Source organism: Pogonomyrmex barbatus, unplaced genomic scaffold (assembly GCF_055798465.1).
Source record: "Pogonomyrmex barbatus isolate J1 unplaced genomic scaffold, ASM5579846v1 scaffold18, whole genome shotgun sequence".
Lineage (NCBI taxonomy): Eukaryota > Metazoa > Arthropoda > Insecta > Hymenoptera > Formicidae > Pogonomyrmex > Pogonomyrmex barbatus.
Window position 1 is genome coordinate 6,107,021 of NW_028297114.1, and position 19,540 is coordinate 6,126,560.

Genomic DNA, 19,540 nt, shown 5'->3' on the forward strand with positions numbered 1-19,540 from the left:
ATGTGTGTACATTTGTATTATAATAATGGCAACGGAAGTATAAATTTCAATATTATCTTTTATTGAAGTTGTTTCAAAATTATATAATAACAATGAATTAATTAGTACAACAATACTCACTGGTAACAATGTCGTTCGCCCTGGACTTTTCTAAGTATGTTTACACGATAGTAATAACGTAAAGCTCTGCTCATTTTATCGTAATTCATAGACAGATGATTCTTCTGGATGCCCCAGAGTCGCGCTAGACCAGGTGGATCGACAATCTTGAAGACGCCGGTTTCCCGACTTTTCCACGAGATATAATGCTGGTACCGTTGTCCAGGGTCGTTTAGCAATTGCTGAAGGAAGTCCCAGAGTAGTCTTCCGTCTAAACAGAACGGCGGAAATTGCTACAATGTGAATAATAATTGTGGGAAGATTAAAGCAACGGTACTTTGAGATTCTACATTTAATAAAGTGTTGTTCCGTGTTGTTGTATGTATCTCCCAATATTAATTAACAACTTGAAAATTCAACTGTCAAAATAACTTTCTTAATTATCTCTACATCATTCGCGTTGTCTAAAAAGCAATGATTATTTTTTGTGAATACAAATAAAAAAAAAAAACGCAGATACTAACTGGTATTGGGTTCTGGCGAATCGCTGGGGAAGAATTCTCTGGTCGCACTGGCGGCGGTCGATCGGAAGGCACCAGGCGTCAGCGGCATCAATTGCGGTAACGTCGGACTTGGTTGGTCCTTAACGCTCACCTCGCTCAGCCTCTGTGCCGTCAGGGCGGTCGGCGTAGCTGGCGGACTACTGTTGCCGCTCGATACCTGATGGGTGTTGTCCTCGTCCGAGTCGCTCTTGTAGACCTGTGTTTGATTCGCGTCAGTCGCATGACTAGGTGAGCCCGATTGACTGTCTACGGACGGCGCCGGTGACAGCGTCACCGAGTTGGCCGACATCAGCGAGGCGAGACTCGAGGCGTACGGCGGCGCTTCCGTCCACGTGGGCGTAGGCGGATGCGAGTGTGGACTCAGCGGATACGTGGACGGTCTGGTCGGTGTCACCGGACTGCTCGGCAGGCATCGCTGCAGCTGACCGTAATCGCGCACCATCATGGTCAGCACATTGTGCAGCACGTCACCAGTGCCAGGACATCTTTCGCCCATATCGGCCTTGGTCAGCAGGCACAGAGCCTTGCCATTCATCTGGAACGCCTCCATGTCGAAGGGTGGCACATCGAATTCCCGTTCGGCCCACCGCAGGAACGCTACCACGTCCTCCCGCGACCACAATCTAGGGTCGGACACTGAAAGCAGGGAAGAGACGCTGTTACAACGTGACAGTCTTTGTGATTCTGACATCGTCTACATGTTTATAATTATACAATTCGCTTCCTTTATATCAATATTAATATGAATAATACGAATTAATTTAGAAACAACAAAAGTAATTAAAGTGTAATAATAGAAATATTTTTTAACTGTGGTTTTTTTTTTTTAACAGGGAAGTCTTTCTTAATTTGATAATGCTTACTCAAATTCGTCGGTAGATGAGTTTTGAAGTCCAAAAGAGGACTGGGCGGCGGATGTGTCGTAGGCGGGAAGCCCATCGAGGGCCCATACTGGGCCCGCCAGAACAAGTCCGGACTGAAAGGCAAAGATATACTCGCGGGCAGCCGAGACTCCATTCCGGTCATTCCGCCCGCGGCGGAAACCGGTGGTAGCTGCGGCGATATCTGAATCGGTGGCAGTAATTTCATAACACGCTCTCAGATCTACCGATGGCTTCTGCAACAGAAGAGATAAATAGATCAAATTTATTAACATGTCTGATTTTTTTCTCTTAAATCTAATTCGTGATAAAATAGCTAGATTACACACACACACACACACACACACACACACACACACACACACACACACACACACACACACACAAATGTAAGCTAATTCGTATCGTCTGTCGCGCAAGATATATATTCGCATAAAATAAATATATTTTCATGACTTAATAACTGAATATTCTAGCATTATCTCGGTATTATTCCTGGCCTCGGGGAATTATTTTATTATTTAAATCTTACATGCAACGTTCGATCTGATTACGGCAAACGCGTAACACGAAACGACGTCGGCGTCATTTTGATGCTACAGGCGCACGAAAATGATCTCTATATTTATTTGCGACCATGGAGACGCGACACTGACGTAAAGTGCAATCTTCCGTATCTATACCGTCGAAAATCGATCCCTGATATATAACGCTTTGCCTCGGCTAACGATCGGCTCGCCGATGTAGAACGACGGAAGATAATAGCGCCGGGTTGCAGTTACACGTCAGCTTCTTACAACGTGGACGAGAGACGAGTGAGGTCATATGAAAGAGGAAATGTAGAGAGAGAGGGAGAGGGAGAGGGAGAGAGAGAGAAAGAGAGAGAGGAAGAGCGTCGCGACGACGGCGTTTCAAGGCGTCGTCATTCTCCATTTCCTGATCGGCGATCGGTTCGCAGACGTTCATCGGCTATTAGCATAGAATGTGGGGGCATAAGAATGAAAGCCGGCAGGAAACGCGGATTTACATAACGTATTTCCATCGACGTCGACGAAGCTATTTCCGTTCTCGACGTCGGCTCGCGGAGACCCGAGACTAAGCGAAACTTATAGCGCATGGCCAATGTCTCTCTCTCTCTCTCTCTCTCTCTCTCTCTCTCTCTCTCTCTCTCTCTCTCTCTCTCTCTCTCTCTCTCTCCCTCAGTTTCGGCCCCGAAGCGAGTTACGTTGTTCATTTCGAAATCTCTCCACTTAATTGCTTCCAGAAAGCTTAGACTTCCTTTAATTGCCATCGCTCACATAACGTTGTCGCTGACAGAGAGAAGCTGACTGGAGGCTCGTAGTTTTAAGTAGAAACAGTTCTCGAGATCAGAGGGCCCGTCATCAAAATTCAAACCGAATCTCTTCGTGAAGTTTATATCAGTTGTACTATAAAATAAGAGCCACACATATCTTGCGATCCAGAATAGTATCAGCCATGCGGAAGAGACTTCGCAACAGCAGTATTGTTACATTAGGACGTAAACAAGAAGAAGCTAATTGGGAAGGTGGTACAAAGCGATGTAGCTTCCTCATCTCGATAATGACACCGTTTGCATTGTAATCATACGTTTGCAATCCTCGTACCTGATCAGATGTAATTATTAACGTATCGGTGCGCGCGATTACATTTTAATACCGCGACACGTTGTGTAGCAGCTTACACTTGGACTCGTGACATTGTAACACAAGAAATAACGATTACGATGTGATTTAATGTGTCTCGTAATAAGTAGTCTTACGATTGGAAAAAGGTCTATTGACGTCACTGCGCGTTCGATATTATCGAGGCTACATAAAATTATATGTAAACCGCCATTGTATTATGGCACTGTTATATCGCTTTACATATTTAATGTCATCGCTGTTTGAAATATTTCGCAATAACCAGCAACTCCACTTGGGAAAAAGAAATGCTACATGTACATAGACGCAGAATGCTTCTATAATCACGTCTGTTTTAACTTTTACGGTACTCATTACATCGGCTAGTGTGCCGTAAGTAAAAATAAACGCGCGAGTTAAAATTAATTTTAAAATCTCTTTAAGAGAATAAAAAAGGTGGTTCACGTCGCCATTTGGTTTCTTTTTCGTTCGGGATTCGGTGACCGGCATATTTCCAACAAAAACCTCTTCTTCGTGACACTTTGAAAAATAATCGGAGGAAGCTCTCTGCGGCACAATTGCGGCGCAATGCTCGCTCGAGGAGAGAAAAAGAGAGAGAAAGAGAGAGGATTGCCCTGAGGGAAGAAGGCAGGAACCTCGGCATGCGAAGGTCGATGTGCCGTTGTCTCGCACCAGGAAATCCTGGTCGTCTCTTCGGTCTCCCCTCCTCTCTCCTTTAAATACCGCGAGTAAGCGAGCGGCCTTATACTTAGGTGCTCCTTTCGGCCGCCGATTTTTTTGCATCTTGGCTAATTAAAGCGGCTACTTGAAGCGGCGTCGAGGGATGAATTTCAGGATCGTGTTCGCGTGAATTCGCATTGCACCTGCCTCGTGACGCTGCTTCTGCGTGCTTCTTGGCGGCCATCGCTCCAAATTTCTCGCAAAGATGCCTCCAACATTTTTTGCAAGCAATTAACCTCGACTGGACTTCATTTCAATAAGAACACAGCGTGGATTTAACTATCAAATTATTTAATATCGTAAAGGAGTAAAAAAGATTTACGAGAGAGATGAAAGATTCACGAATATGGAAAAAAAAAATTTTTTTTCAAAGTATCAGTATTTCCAAACTTTGATAATCGCATATGTCTCGATCGAGACGACTTGAATGCTGATGATTGGAACGTGTTCTCGAGAGATGGAAGGAGTGATAATTGTTCGAGGCGCATTCTTTCCTCGAACGCGAGGAAGGAAATAAGAAAACACCGGATTCTGCGGTTTCGTTCGCGTGTTTCTCTCGTAAACATTCTTTTTTTTTTTCGGCGACGAAAGAAAGGAGAACCGATCGTTCCGCGAACGGCGGCGGAAACGAAAAATTGCAACCGCGGCATCGCTCGCGACTTCCGGTACGCGACCGAAGGACGGAGAACGCACCGGAAGCGCGTTTCAATCGCGACGAGGTAACGTTGACATTTCCGCGTTGCCTATTTCTTCGAGCCACGTCACGTGACGTTTGCGTAATCTATGTTTAGATTCTCGAAGATCTCTGAGAAGCTGAAGAATTTCTTCTTCATTTTTAACATGAGTATCGATTATTACGCCTTTTTACGAATTTTAATGTAATACGAATTTTAATTACATAACGCAAACGTATGCTTCAAACAAAATATAAACGTATTTAAAAAGCATGTCTCAACAACGTGATTCTAATTTTAATTACAACTTAATTGAATCTTTCGTCATTTTTATTATAACTGTCGATAGAAATAAAAGGATAGATCGAATCAATCCATGAAACATATGTACTCTTCTTTCTTGTTCTCTCTTGTCTCTTCTTCAGTTTTATGTTTTTTCTCTCTTCTTAAGTTTTTCCTTTTCCTTTTCATCTCGTGATTTCCTCTCTTCTTTGTTCAACTCAATGAAGTTTCCGTCACGTGGAGAACCTGACCTTGATTATGCCATCTTATTTACGATCGATCTTGCAATTTAACGGCCGGGGCAAAAAAGCTCTTGACCGATCATTGTTGCAAATGTGTTTACGTTGTCGCGTGTCGAATATAGCTCGGAAGTTTTCATATAGGAACGAGTGTGATAATCGCGTGTCGAGTAGTAAGTAACTGTCATTCGCCACCATGCCGTCGCGACAGCCACGTGTTTCGCGATGCCGACACGTAAGCGTTACCGGAAGCGAACCTTAATTTGCCCGGTGTCGCGGAAGGCGTGAATTGCCCATGTAAATGAATAGATTAAGGTCGGAATATTCATGCGGACGCATGTCCTAAAGTGTGAGCATTATTAAAGTACATCTCGTCGTTAGCGTTAAACGCCTCGTTACGTCGACGTGAGGATAAGCATAATAAATAATATACGGACGTTCAATAATTTCATCATTACAATAAAGCGTCGCATAATATTATTCAATTAAGGAAATATTACGTACAGCCGCGAGATTAAATGATAGAGTGGAGTCCGAACGCCTCGGCGAAATGCATCTTACATCACGCTACCGTCTCAAACGACGCATCCAGACTCCCGGACTTTTGATGTCATTCGCGATTCATCTCCCGCGTCTTTGAATCACCGGCCTTCCCCCCTTCCCCCTCCCGCGATGAAGTGCAATGATTGTATTTAAATCGAACCGTTCGCGAGTTGAAATGCATAAGGCGACACCACGTGCTCCTCATGCAGAACGCTGCAATCTGCGCGTAGTGCGCGAAAAACACTCGTCGGCGAAAAACACGTTCGTGCGTTAAAACGTAAAACGTTTTCTCCTCCCCGGGCGACAATTTAATTCCCGTCAGTCAAATCACGACGCGCCTCGGGACCCCGTAATCGGTAAAGGATCCGTGATTAGACCTCGTCACATCTAGCCTGTCCTATCAATTTCATCATCCTGTAAGACGTCGTTACGTCTACGTCTACGTCTACGTCGTCGTCGTCGTCGTTGTCGCCGTCGTTATTGTCTTTCTTCGTCGATCGCTGCGGTCCCCTTAATGTCAGAGGTTCATTATGCCTTATTCATCGGCCCGCTGGCACGTACACACGAACGACCGGTTGCGTAACCCGCGTATGAGGAAACGACGACGACATGTGCGATTTGTTAAGTTAACACGCACACATATACACACATGCATCGCACTCATACATTCGTCCGCGATATCGCCCAACTCGGCACCATTGTTGCGCGATCCAAAACGAGTCTTCGACGATGACGACGGCTCTCTCGGTGCATATACTCCTACGTGATACGAAATCTTGGGCTGCGAGAGCGAGTGATAAGCGATAAATCGTGCACGAGTAGAATTGTACGCGTAGAAGATTCGAATGTACAACAGGCGATATAGGTACACGGTGAATAATACGTGTATTTATATGTATAGACACACGGTCGATTACCAATAATAAATTAATATAATAAGTTTTTTTACACTCGGCTACACAAAACATTTATCAAGAATATGTATCTAACTCGCATCTCTCATATCCGCTCGCCGAGGTAATTAATTTCTTGCGAAATAAAAGTCACAGAAAAAGATACGATTGGCATAAGATACGCACAAAAAAACATTAATGGGCCAATTAGAATCTTCAAGGATCGATGCGGCGATGAGTACGAAAGGCGCCGGGTAACTTTTAAACAATATATGCCGTCTGCGAGCGAGGAACGAGTGCGATCTCGCAAGAAATTACGGTCCGAGCGGTGTAAACCACTTCGCTCTGACGTCGGCGTCTTCTCTCGGATCGAGGAGGAAGTAGGTAAGTGCCACGCATCCGTAGATGCACACGCGGACACACGCATACCGAGGCACACGTAACGCACAGACGGATGCGCGACGAGATGGATCCAAGACACGGACACGGATGTTTCGCAACGTTCGTCGGGAAAGGTAAAAAAATCGCCGCCGTGCGTCAATACCGAAGGTGAGTTTCGACTCGCCTCTCGTAGTCGCGCGAAATGATCGACGATACCAGCGACGATTAATGATACGACAGCATTAATGATACGATACCGCCCGTGATCGCGAACGATCGTTCGCGTCGATATGCGCTGATCATTCATTAGCGCAGACTCGCAGACCCGCCGTATATCGACAATTAAGCGCGAAACGCGACGTCAACACGTCCGCGTGTCACGCTCCCGGCGCGGCATAATAATCGCCGGCAAAAAACTCTCGGACTAAAACGGTTATTCGGAAAGCGAGTCCAATCGCAGGCGATAGTTATCAAAGTTCCTGAAGAATTAGACGGTAAAAAGTAATTCTAACGAACGCCGGGGTATCTCTAACAGCGCGACGAATGAATCATGCAGAAAATTAGATATTAGTACCGAGAATTATCTTATTTTCCCAATTATTTTCACTCGTGTGATCTTGTTAATTATTTTATTTTGTGATTGCAGGTGATTGCGCGATGGAAGCAGGTGGCTCGATGGAAGCAGGAAAAAAAAAATATCGCGTAGTACCTATCCTCTGTTCGCCAATTGAGTAAAAATAACGGATACGATGTACGCCTCGGGCGACGGCGGGTGACGTGCGTATTATGCAGATGTACGTGCGTAGATGTATGTATCTGTATGTGTGCACTCCGTGGGTGTGGGTGCATGTCTGAAAATACAACCAGGAAGAGGTACGTGCAAGGAGGTACGAGGAATCGGTCCGATCCGCGGTAGGAGGAAGCAGGAAGGTCCTTGGCGCGCGTTCGAATCAGGATTTAAGATTTATCATGTATAACGTTCGAGAACGCAAAGGAGAGCCTCTTATCTCCTCTTTCTTCTCTATCGGACACCCGCCTCGCGTTTCTTCCTCCTTGCGCCGTACCCTTCCGGGTTTCCTTCACTTCCCGTTTCTCTTTCTCTTACTCGCTCGCTCGTTCGCATGCATGCACGCACGCACGTGGACGTTTTATCGGCTCCCGTCTTTGTCCGCCGATGTCGAGGTGTACCTACCGCGCGCGAGTGATTAATACGGCAATATACCTCCGCGAGATATGTAAACCGGCGCGGTAATTAGCAGACATTGTAACAGCGACAGCGATTTTTAACGGTTCTCCAACTCGCACATCCGAGATAGATCTATATTATACGTTCTTCTCGGCTACCTTTATTATTCCCGCTTCTCTTTTCCTAACGTGTCGCTTATTTCTGAAAATAATCTTTTTCCTCCCGAAGTTTTTCTTCACTCTTCGTTCTTTTCGCTTTCGATAGTCTCATCTTTCCGCGAGATTATTCTCTGACTTATTTCTTTACACGTACACGTTTAAAGTCCGTAATTTTATTACGCCAAGTTTACGCCATATTTTAAATCTTTATAAACGATTTCTATTGCTAGATATATCGGTTATAGATACCGCACATACATTGTAATACAAAACTTTCAAATGTCAACGTTTCATTGTTTGCTGTGACAATCGATCTGTCACTCGCGTTGAATGTTACTTTGGCGATAACAGTATGCCATTGATAACACACGGCGTCGCCCCGGTTTCATTCCGAATACCTATAGACATTTTTATAAAACAAATTTGCACAGTTAACATCGATCACCTATAAAAATAACATTCGGTCATTTCATATCTATAAATTTTGAGTTATCTATCGACGAGAGGTGATACATCTCACGCGATTAAAAAAAAAAAAAAAAAAAAAAAAAAAAAAAAAAAAAAAAAAAAAGAATTCTCATTCTTTCTGCGTTATCCAGAATTAGCGGAAAACTCGCGGTCTTTTCCGCGGAGGAAAGTGGAAGTTTCCGCCAACGAATATCGACGTACCCTCGCCAGACGCGATTGCATGAAGATAAACCGCAATAAGGAAACGCATTCGCGGCGCATGACGCGTTACCGATGCTTCAACGCCGATGACGTCGTTGACCCGCTTCTTAACACAACACTCACATGCAGAATTCTACAGAGGAAAACAGTTTTTCTTCTTTGTATCTATAGTTGTACAGATAATCTAGTAATCTTATCATATATTTATCTTCTGCTAAGTGCAAGCACATTCTAAAGCTAGCCGATCACGGCAGTTTAAACATCGTCAATTGTTTTAACAAAATAATTAACTGTCTATTAATAAATATATTATTAATACATTATTTCATAGCAATATTGACGAGAATATTATCGTAGACTTTCCAAGACGTCCAAATCTCAATTATTGGTCCGCTTGATTCGCAAATTTTGAGTCTCTCTCTCTCTCTCTCTTTCTCACTCGCCTCTTCATCGGATTTCCAACTCTAGCAAGCAAGATCACAGTAAAATTTCGAGTCCGTACACAAATATTATCAGCTCTTGAACGGAACAGAAACGTCATCGATCTTATGGGAGAACGAATTCGTTGATGCTCGCTGAAAAATGCGCGGCATTTCGCATTATCTTCGTCATTGATTTTCTCGCGCACCATCGGCGACAGCGCCGATCGGCGAGTTACGCGCTGGCCGCGTAATCGCGCATTACGCGTATCGCACGCGTAGTAAACACGGATCCGGGTATCCGCGGGCTGGCCTCCGAGCGATACCGAGATCGACCGGAGAAAGTCGAGCAACCGAGAGAAGTGCAACGGAACGAGCGCACGGTAGCGGGCTGAACGCCTGACGTTCCCCCTACTCGTCCGTTCTCTCCTTCGTTCTCTTTTGCCCCGGCTCTCCCTTCGCTTTTGTTACGACGGGACGCTCCGTAAATATCTCTGTCTGCGCTCCTTCCTCGCGCGAAAGTATCGCGCTATACGAGCTATCAGCTCTTTCCAGACAGAAGAGTGAGAAATGTCGAAATTACGTTGCACGGAAAATAGTCGAAATAGCTCTCTCGTTTAGTAGATAATTCCGCAGGGAGAAAATGTCCTCTCTCCTCCTGCGAGGAGATGAAGACGCGTAATCTGATTATAGCGGAGTTTCGGTGTATCAATTATTTACAATTTGCAAATATTCCAATCAAATATAATATTTAGATGCATGTCCCAGTGTGAATATCACTTTCGACTTACTGTACGATAGAAACGCATCCGTGCGAGGATTACCTGCTTGAGCAAAAAAACAATAACGTCGACTTTCCGACGCCAGCCAGTATAATCGTTCGTAAAGATTAGATCGGGCATTTTGTTTCACCATAAAATTACATATTATTTGCGAAGCTGATTTAATCAAGAAAAGAAGATAAGCATATCCGACGATAAGAATTAAAAAAATAGGTGCGATGAATAGCGAGAACAAGTTCATTGTTTTAAGTAAAAGAAGATGAATCTCGATCTTTCTTCGACTGGCTAGAAAATCCTATGTTTAATGATCTGTGTTTGTTGGGAGCTTGATTCATCAACTTGCTGGTGACTCTACGAGGATACGACGCAAGCGCCGAGCTTGCAACGATTGAGAATACCCGGGTTCGCCGACCAGTCCAAGGTCACGAGGAAAAAGACACGAAAGACTCACGGATAACTTTTCAATCACGAGCTCGACTTGATCGTGAACAATTCCACTCCTGGAACTTTTTAACTAACGAACCGACGAACACCGCGATATAATAAATGGTGTTAACTTCTCTCTCCATCGTACAATTTTCATTCCACAGTCGGACACACACAGTTAAGGTCGTGAGTGGAATAGTGATAATCAGATACGCCGCGTTCTTTATCTAATCAGAAATCCAAATAATTTCCCGTCTACTCTCTTTACTCGAGAAGCGCGTAACATCCGCGTCTTTTCCTTACGGTAGCGACCGTTGTTTCGTTCGTGCGGAGAATAATAATATTTTAAATTCTCACTTTGTGCCTTTTATTCGGATCGTCTGACAACTTTTTTGAATAAATTATATATTTAGATATTGTACAAAAGACAATTAGCACGCTCCAAGAGGAAGGGATTTTCCTCAAATGCGCCATAAATGATTTTCAAGTGTCTTCTGTAAAGAATATCAAAAACGTGTCGTCACATTTTTCTTTACTTGTCGAACGTATAATCTCCATTCTCGACGATAAATTCTAAGCCCTTCGCATTGCGTTTAGCAAGTGTTTACGCGTCTGACGCACGACAGGTATCGAGAAACGTGCATTATCGATACGCGCTTATCTCGGCTCGTGCTTCTCGTATAAAACAGAAGATGACTTAATCACGATATGCGCGCGCGCGTATCATTCCTCGAGGCGGAAGCGAATCTTCGAGAGATCGCGGTCGATCCGAATCGCGAAGGCTTTATCACCGCGCTTCCACGTCACGCCGCGAACGTGTCGTGTACGATACGAAAAGTACGAGATAATTTCACGGACCGGGACGAAGATAGCACGATACTATCGGGATCTCCGATCAGCGGATAAGCCGCGAGATTTTACATTTCGTTGTGGAAATCAGCGAGATTATCGTTTCGCTAAATATAGCGATAACGATGAATGTTGGAACTTGCCCGATCAGGAGGCAAATCGCGTCCGGAGAATGCAAACTCTTTAACACGGCCGAGTTTATTTTGACAGGGACATCAATCGCGGTTTGAATCTCAAATTCATATAATTTTAAAGATGAATCTCTCGTCGATCGAGAAAGAAAATCGGTCAAATAAGAAATCGGTCCTTAAAAAGAAATCTATTAATAGCTGACGTATAATAATAGATCGTTGATATAAATACACGTAAATTGTAAAATCTACGTGGAATTTTGACGATGTTTTCTCAGAAAATATTACGATAATAGATCGTACGCGAAGATTATTTTTCCACCTCGTCTTTTCGGAACATAAGCGAATACATACGTAATCGGACGAACGACTCGTTGCTGCCTGCCTACGTTCGATTTCAATTTTCTTCAGGTTTGGACAGAATTTCAAAAATCGTGAGAGCGAAAGCGACGTTACAGGTACGCAATCGGCACTTGTTGATCGATTTATGAGAGTGTTTGTGAGATTTCTTGGCAGGCTCGATTTTTCAACGTTTCTTAACAGTTGCGAGAGCAACTGTGCTAACAAAAGAGATATCGACTGGTTCGACTTCTTCGACAAGTTTTATCTTCCTTCCGATTGAATATTTCCTTGTTTCTACCTGTTCCTGCAAAGGTGTGCGCGTTCAGACAAATTAGGGTTCTTCACCCTGATCTATAATTGTGGGATCATCATCATTACGAATTTCTATATTTAGTTTCTATATTCAGCTTCCTGCGCGTGATTGTTCATCGGTAATCTAACAACGATATCACTGGACACATACTTCCTCAAAAGTATTATTTATATAGACGTTTATCATTGTTCGTGTATTAGGTATTCATGCGACAATAAAAAAGCTCTTTCATATATTATATTTTTTATATATATATATATATATATATATATATATATATATATAAAAATACATATTACGTCAATTTAATTTTAATATTTTGCCTCGTGTTTTAATTTTCCACAAATTATCATAAGATAAATCATAAAACTTATCATACGATATTCCATATCTCTTTCTTCCGAATCTCTCCTTCTCTTCCCCCCCCCCTCTCTTCACCGCGCTTGTTACACTTTATTTCCATATAGACACGTTACGACGAGTTACGAAATATTCGATAACGCAGCAGTATTCCACCTGCGCGTATGCACATAATTTCGCTTGCAACGCACATTAGCGAGTCCGTAGATAAGCCTTTATCTACCGCCAGAAAGATATCGTGTCTTCGGTGGTGAACGATGAAAAATCGTTTTTTCATTTCAATGAAGTTCATCGATTTGTACGACGCGGTATTCTTTCGCAATTTTACGAAATTCCAAACACACATTTCTGTACAGATTTATCAAAGCTTATAGTTCATCGTGTAATTGAAATTGTATCAATAATCTATATATCTTTTTTGATTAAATAATCGGTAGACTTGAGGAGAGACTTGAGGAGAGACTTGAGGAGAGACTCTGGATTTCCAATAAAATTTCTATCTATTTAGGTGCTCACAAAAGAAAGATGAAATAATAGCATTCAGCTGAAGAACGGTTCTTTGCAACAACGTGGCGCCGCACTTGCGACATCAGCGATAACCCGGACTTGCGAGTCGAAAAAATCCCGACGGATCGGGATCATAAAAGATGCCGGAAAAATCAGCGATTACGAGGCTGAATTAAGTCGCGGTGTGATTGCCTGACCCGACGCGCTTTAATTAAATACCATCATGACGAGCCCCTGTGGGATTAATTATGCGGGATGATCTACGGGGTGATTTGCTCGTTAATTGGCAATTTATATAACGAAGAATCATAAGTGAGAAACTGCAAGTTTCTGAAGTTTCATCAATTTCTGTTCTTCAAAAAAATCTGATAAATTGACGAAGAAAATAAATTAATCTGAATTAAATTAAGATCAGAAATAAAATAAGAACAATATACATAATTCATACATTACATAATAAATAAAAGAACAATATACACAATATAAGTAATAAGTGCTTCCTTGTAATAAATACTTATCTCTTTCCTCGTCTTGAGCTTTGTGTTACACAGCACTTGTGATTGGTATGAACAGAACCCATAATTATCAAACTAACAAAGCTTAATATTTGGAATTTCGTTCATTGATTGTTCAGCTGTACAGGATAATACGCCGTTATTTAAGAAAAGACTGAGCAAATAAAACTTGGATAAATAAAAACCAACATGATCGCGAATCGAAGATACAAGATGTCGTCAATTATCATTAAATATTTTCTTCCTCGTGATGGCATGACGCACGATGATATTTCGAGAATCTCTCATAAATGAATAATAATAAAGACAAGAGAAATCGAGGTTGCTTATCGGATCATCTTATCTGCCAACATATGCAGAGTTTATAAAATTTCTTAAGTAATCCGGCAAATTTCAGAGAGGAATATTTTTAATAATTCAAGTCAGCTACTTATAGATTATATCTTTAATGAGTTGAAAAGTTTTGACAAAGTAAATACTACAAGTATTAATTAACTATAAAGTGAGCCTCTTTTTCCAACAATTTCAAGTAAGTGACATTTTAACAGGGATTTAACTGAAAATATTTGACGGAAATACACGACAAAAAACTAGAAAATCGTGACACTGATGGTATTGAATTAAATTCATTTTACTACCGAGATTGAATTTATCCAATTATTATCTCTTCTGTGCCACACGCATAATCACAGAAAATACATATTAATTTAATATAGAAGATATAAAAAGAGGATCAAACGAGAGATCGAATCTCGACGTGGCATGAAAGGGGAGAAGGACGGCGTGGACATAGCTTAACCATGTGGGCTGCGCACTCGACCGATAAAACGACTCGACTCGACGACGTGTCAGTGACCCTTTCTCGTCCACCACCCCCTTCTTCCTCCATTCGTCTCCTGCTTCTTTCCTCCATACCCTCGACACTCACTGCCATCGTTCCCTCCGGCTTCGTTTCCTTCTCTCTGCTCCCGCTGATAGTTTCGAGGCACCTGCCCGCCAATGTCGACATGTCAGACATGGTCCGGGATGTTTGCCTTGTGGAAATTTAACAGGAGTCCCGCTACGAGTCGGGGAATGATCATTGCTCAGCTTATTACACGAGACGGATTGCGAGAGATCTACTTTCAAGTTTACGCTCCCCCCCCCCTCCCCACCCCCGTCGCTCATAAAGTCCTTAAAAGGTTTTCCGATACTCTTCGTACTTTCCTCGTAATCTCGGAATGAAGTATCTGGAAGGTGGAGATCCTTCTCTTTCGTTGGGAAAAGTGTTCCGTGGATGCGCGAGAATTTTTCCGCTCAGATCGTAAACGTAAATGGTGTTTCCAAAGGAAAGCGGGATCGGGTTAAACCCCGGGTCTCTACGTAACAAGCGCGCGCGCTGCGACCGCCGCGATAAATTGCGGTGCAATTACGCACGATCGCCGTCAGGTATATAAAATCACACGTCGGCGATTACGCCGACAACACCTGTTGGCGATTTCGCACGCGTCTCCGTGAGACGCGTTTCGCTACGCACGACCGGCGATTCCGGAGAGAAACGATACGCGTCCTTACGCACGATCTAGGACTTGCATCCCGCGATCCTCTGTCGATGCTTCGACAGAGGATCGCGGGATGCAAGTCCTAGACATCAAAGTTTTTCAGGGTTACATCGCAACGACAATAAAATCCGACAGCCGAATTATAATTGTTGCAACAACACACGTCGTGTGTACGAAAATTGCGTGGAATATAAATAATCCCCGCGCTTAACGCGTGATCATAATTATATATGGCGATTCTATCGCCCGGTGATTATTTGATTACCCGATTCGTTCCTCCCCCGGCGGAAGAAAAATGAAGAACTCGTGAAGCAACACCGCGCTTGTATCTCGCATCTTGCCCAAGACGGAAGCGAGACCGCGCCGCAGAACTCTCGAGTAAGCGAGCGCTGCTCGTTTCGAAGATCTCGAGGCAGATATGTCTTGGAACTGGATCCGCATCGCCCTCGAGCGGTGTTCCACATGTTACGTCGCCACCAACGATCAGCGGCTGCTCACACGTAGCTCGCGAAAGCGACCGAGAGGTTCCACAGCGCGGACCGGTGTCGATACACTGTTATTAAGAAATGGTCTTTACAACAATTAACACTCACGGTATCGTACCTGTTGATCGCTCGAGATAATCTCTCGCATTTTTTCCAGTTCGCGAGTTCTTCCTCAAACCGGGGTTTTCCCTTTGCAAAACACCACCCCCGAGATTACTACGGATTTATTCCCTGCCCGAATAAGGTAACCGAACGCCGACTCGCGTAACGCCGAGGTGTGGCGTCTGTATCGGGAATGAACCGAGGCGAGACGAGAAATCGACAACCTGTTACGCGCGATGGATGACGCTGTTCGACTGAGAACCGCTGGCGGCCACAAAGAGAGCAGCGTGTGGCCTCCGATGCACGTGCATGCGAGTAACGCCGGAAGTCGATAAAAAGCCCGGTTCACCCTCGGCATCAGCTACTCTCTCGTCATGGGAAACAGCCTCCTCCTTCCATTCCTCTTAGGAAGCAGCCTCTTCTTCCGTTCCTTGCCTCACCCTCTCTCCTCATGTTTTTTCCTCTCTATGTCTCTCCTTCATTTCAGATTATTCAAGTGGTCCAGACTCAAAATTTCAAGAAAAGACCATTTAGCCACGCTGTGTCCGTCCATTTTTTATCCCTACTTTATTACCTTCATTCTTTTCACAATACTTCTTTCTTATTAGATGACACAATATATAGTAATAAAAAAGCCATTTGTCTAAAATTGTCGAGTGTATAAATAGGAACTATTTTTAACAATTAAAAAGTACTTATTTAATAATTCATGATTCATAAACGTGTTTGAAAATTACGACATGAAGAGATGAAAGAGATCTTTCGTTCAACTTGTAAAATCATCCCTCAGAAGGGTTAAATGTATCAGAAGACAGAGAGAGAGAGAGAGAGAGAGAGAGAGAGAGAGAGAGAAAGGATTAAAAAAAAAGTTAAAACCAAAAACTCGTCATAAGACTGCTTCCAAGAAGTTAAATGCAAACATGTGCATCCGTGGTGCAAAGTACTTGGAGCAGAGAAAAGTCTTCTTTTCTCTGCTCCAAGAGAAAGAGAAAGAAAGACGTGTTTATATAACGTGCCGACAAAATACACTCCCTGCGGCCGCCTTTAATGACCAGCACGTTAAATACACATTACACTTGGCGATAATAAACTTACAGCTATTAGCCGCAGATTTGTCCCAACAGCAATGCGTATATAGTATTCTGATGCCAGGTTATTTTAGTAGAAAGGAGTATTATTAGTATAGCGACATTCTGAGACATTCCAAGATAAATTTCTATAATCAAACTAGTTGTTACCATGAGTACACATTTTATGATTTTAGTAAACGAATTTAAGGTTCAAGACTCAGGTCAAGACTTGTATTGTAAGCGCATGATAATCTTGGTCTTTGTAATTTTTATTTTGTAAAAAATTGACAAGGCAAAATAAAAGAGTTAAACTTTATGATCCATTTATCATTACTATTGTGCAGAAAAAAATCAGATTTAACGGAATTAACATGATAGCTTCAACAAAATCAAAACAAAAGAAGCTTTAGACTTTAAAAAGAAGAAAAGAAAAAAAAACGCTTCACAACTATGTATATATTCAGAAGTCGTTCTTAAAGGGACAATAGAACATAACTAAATCTGAAGAGACTTTAAATAATCAATAAGAATGATGATAATCTAAGGACGAAAGCGTGAAAATATCTCTATAACCATAACCAATTCAACGTGTATGTTAAATAAATATTCCATAAATATTCTTTTTGAAATGGTGAAATTGTCAATGGAAAGCATGATTAATGTAGCTTCAACAAATCGTTGAATAAATCGCAACTATTCTTTTGCTAAATTAATTAATGTTTCCTACTAAATAAATAAATATACAATTCAGCTACAACAAGGGAATTTAAAAAAAAAAAAAAATTCGGACAACCGCTATTAAGGCGATTGGATTTTCTCATTGCCTGCATCATCGTTTCATTTACTAGCCAGTCACTTGAAATATTTCCATCCTAATATTGTGAAAACAAAATAGAAAGCAATAAAATCGATAACCGAATTACAATAAAAATTAAGAGGTAGTAAATTTAAAAGTAAACATTATTTGTACGGTACACTTTACTCACCTATCGTATTAATCCGGCCGCACGTTCCGGATTTATCGAGTTTATTGGCTCATAGGAGACCAACCTTGCTAAATTGAGATCCCGAGAATCGCGCGTACGACTCTCGCGGGAGACGATCGCGCCTAATATAAGCCAAAGGAATCGCGCCGGCACCGGCAGGGGGAGGGACACACGGCCGGGGTGTACCAGGAACGCGGATCTGCGTCTGGTAGTAGCGTGTATAAATACGCCACTAGGAAGTGCTTGCCAACAGGAAGCATCCACTGGGCAATGAGAAACAATAGTGCGACGCGGCGACCGCCCACTCTCGAGCCATGCTAAAATCGACCGAATTTTCGCCCACCCTCGCTTCATTTTACTTAACGTTCGAATGTTTAACACACATTTCGCTTCCCCTCCCCTCCCCTCCCCCCCGTGGCGAAGAATCACGTATATGAGTCAGTGGGTATAAATTTCGCCGTGGGGGAAGTATGTGGAAGTATAGGATAAAAATAATTAGAGAAATAAAAAAATATTTCGATTAAATCCTGAAATTAACTTTGCCAACTGGAAAAGGCAGAGAGAGGGACTCTCCGTCGTTTTCTTTTAAAGTACAAGATTCGATGCGATGAAATTTTCATCAAGAAAGAAATAAACCGCAATTGCTTCTGTTATACATCTAAATCTCACAACTTGTGTTGCACAGTTTAACGAGAAGCATGACAACGCAACGATAGTTCATGCATGTGCAACACCCTCTATTGCATGATCATTCGCGCAACACAACGGACATGCTCGATCTAATGCGCGACCTACAGACCAAAAGTAATTAGTATGCTAAACTATTTTGTTGGGCGTATATGCATCGACCCGGTGGCGCAAATAGCGGAAAGTTTTACGTCAGCCGTATGAATAAACGATGGCACCGGTACATCAAAATAGATTTGCGTAAAATTATTCAGTGGATCACGTGACCGACCGGCCCGGTATTAATCGATATTACGCAATATTGAGGGAACATGCCTCGATCGACAGCTATACAAGGGAGGCATTATTTAGAGCGGCAGAATGTTGCTCCTTTAAAGTCAGAGAACGAAGCGCGTTTCGTGCTCTTCCCCTTCTTCCAAAATCTTGTCTTAAATTGCAATTTCGTCTGCATCTTGAAATATTTATAATTCTCTTTTGATATCTTTATCGGTGTCAATCATTGAATATATTTAATAAAAATAATTTAATTTGGAGGATCTATCGCGAAATTGGACTTGGTGATTTAAACATTTAAACAAGCGAAATTGAATTAAGGCATTAAGAATAATGATTGAAAGATTTTATTAAGAACTATAATGTGTTTTGTTCAATTAATTTGGCTACTCCTTCAAAATACGCTTCTAATCAAAGCTGTAAAGATAAATCAAAAATAGCCAAGGATGATAACGAACTAACAAACGAGGTCATGAGATTATTTCTCGCGGAAGTGTTATTTTCATCGTCTGGGAAACACTATCCTAGACGTTATGTAAGGACTGTATTCGAGGAATTGCGCGGATCCACGGACATATTGTCTCGCCACTTAGTTAGTAGTGAAATTGCGAATCGTTAAGCAACATCTATATTATAAATTTACGAGAAACTTGACAAATCGCAAAAGGAAAATCGTAAAATAATCGCGATTCCTTCCGATATTTTTGGCATTTATATCTTATCTCATTAGTTAAGATCTTAGATTAAAAGTATTCTACAAAATAGTATTAAGATAAAATAAAATATCCGTCGATCTTGTG

At 42.3% G+C, this 19,540-nt stretch overlaps 1 protein-coding gene and 1 long non-coding RNA gene across 2 annotated transcripts in view; one reads left to right on the top strand and one right to left on the bottom strand.

Moving 5' to 3' along the window:
• aop (ETS variant transcription factor anterior open) overlaps positions 1-19,540 on the bottom strand; it is a 35,278-nt gene that overhangs the window by 2,900 nt on the left and 12,838 nt on the right. Inside the window, exons 2-4 of the mRNA XM_011646242.3 lie at positions 1,526-1,779; positions 624-1,298; positions 121-370 (exon numbers count right to left, since the gene is read on the bottom strand). Coding sequence (XP_011644544.1) covers positions 121-370; positions 624-1,298; positions 1,526-1,751 — 1,151 coding nt within the window. The 5' untranslated portion in view covers positions 1,752-1,779. The remainder of the gene's footprint in view (positions 1-120; positions 371-623; positions 1,299-1,525; positions 1,780-19,540) is intronic.
• On the top strand, positions 5,685-8,857 carry LOC148937013 (uncharacterized). Its single transcript, XR_016138797.1, has 2 exons — positions 5,685-6,942; positions 7,586-8,857. It is a non-coding gene; the product is annotated as an uncharacterized LOC148937013 (long non-coding RNA).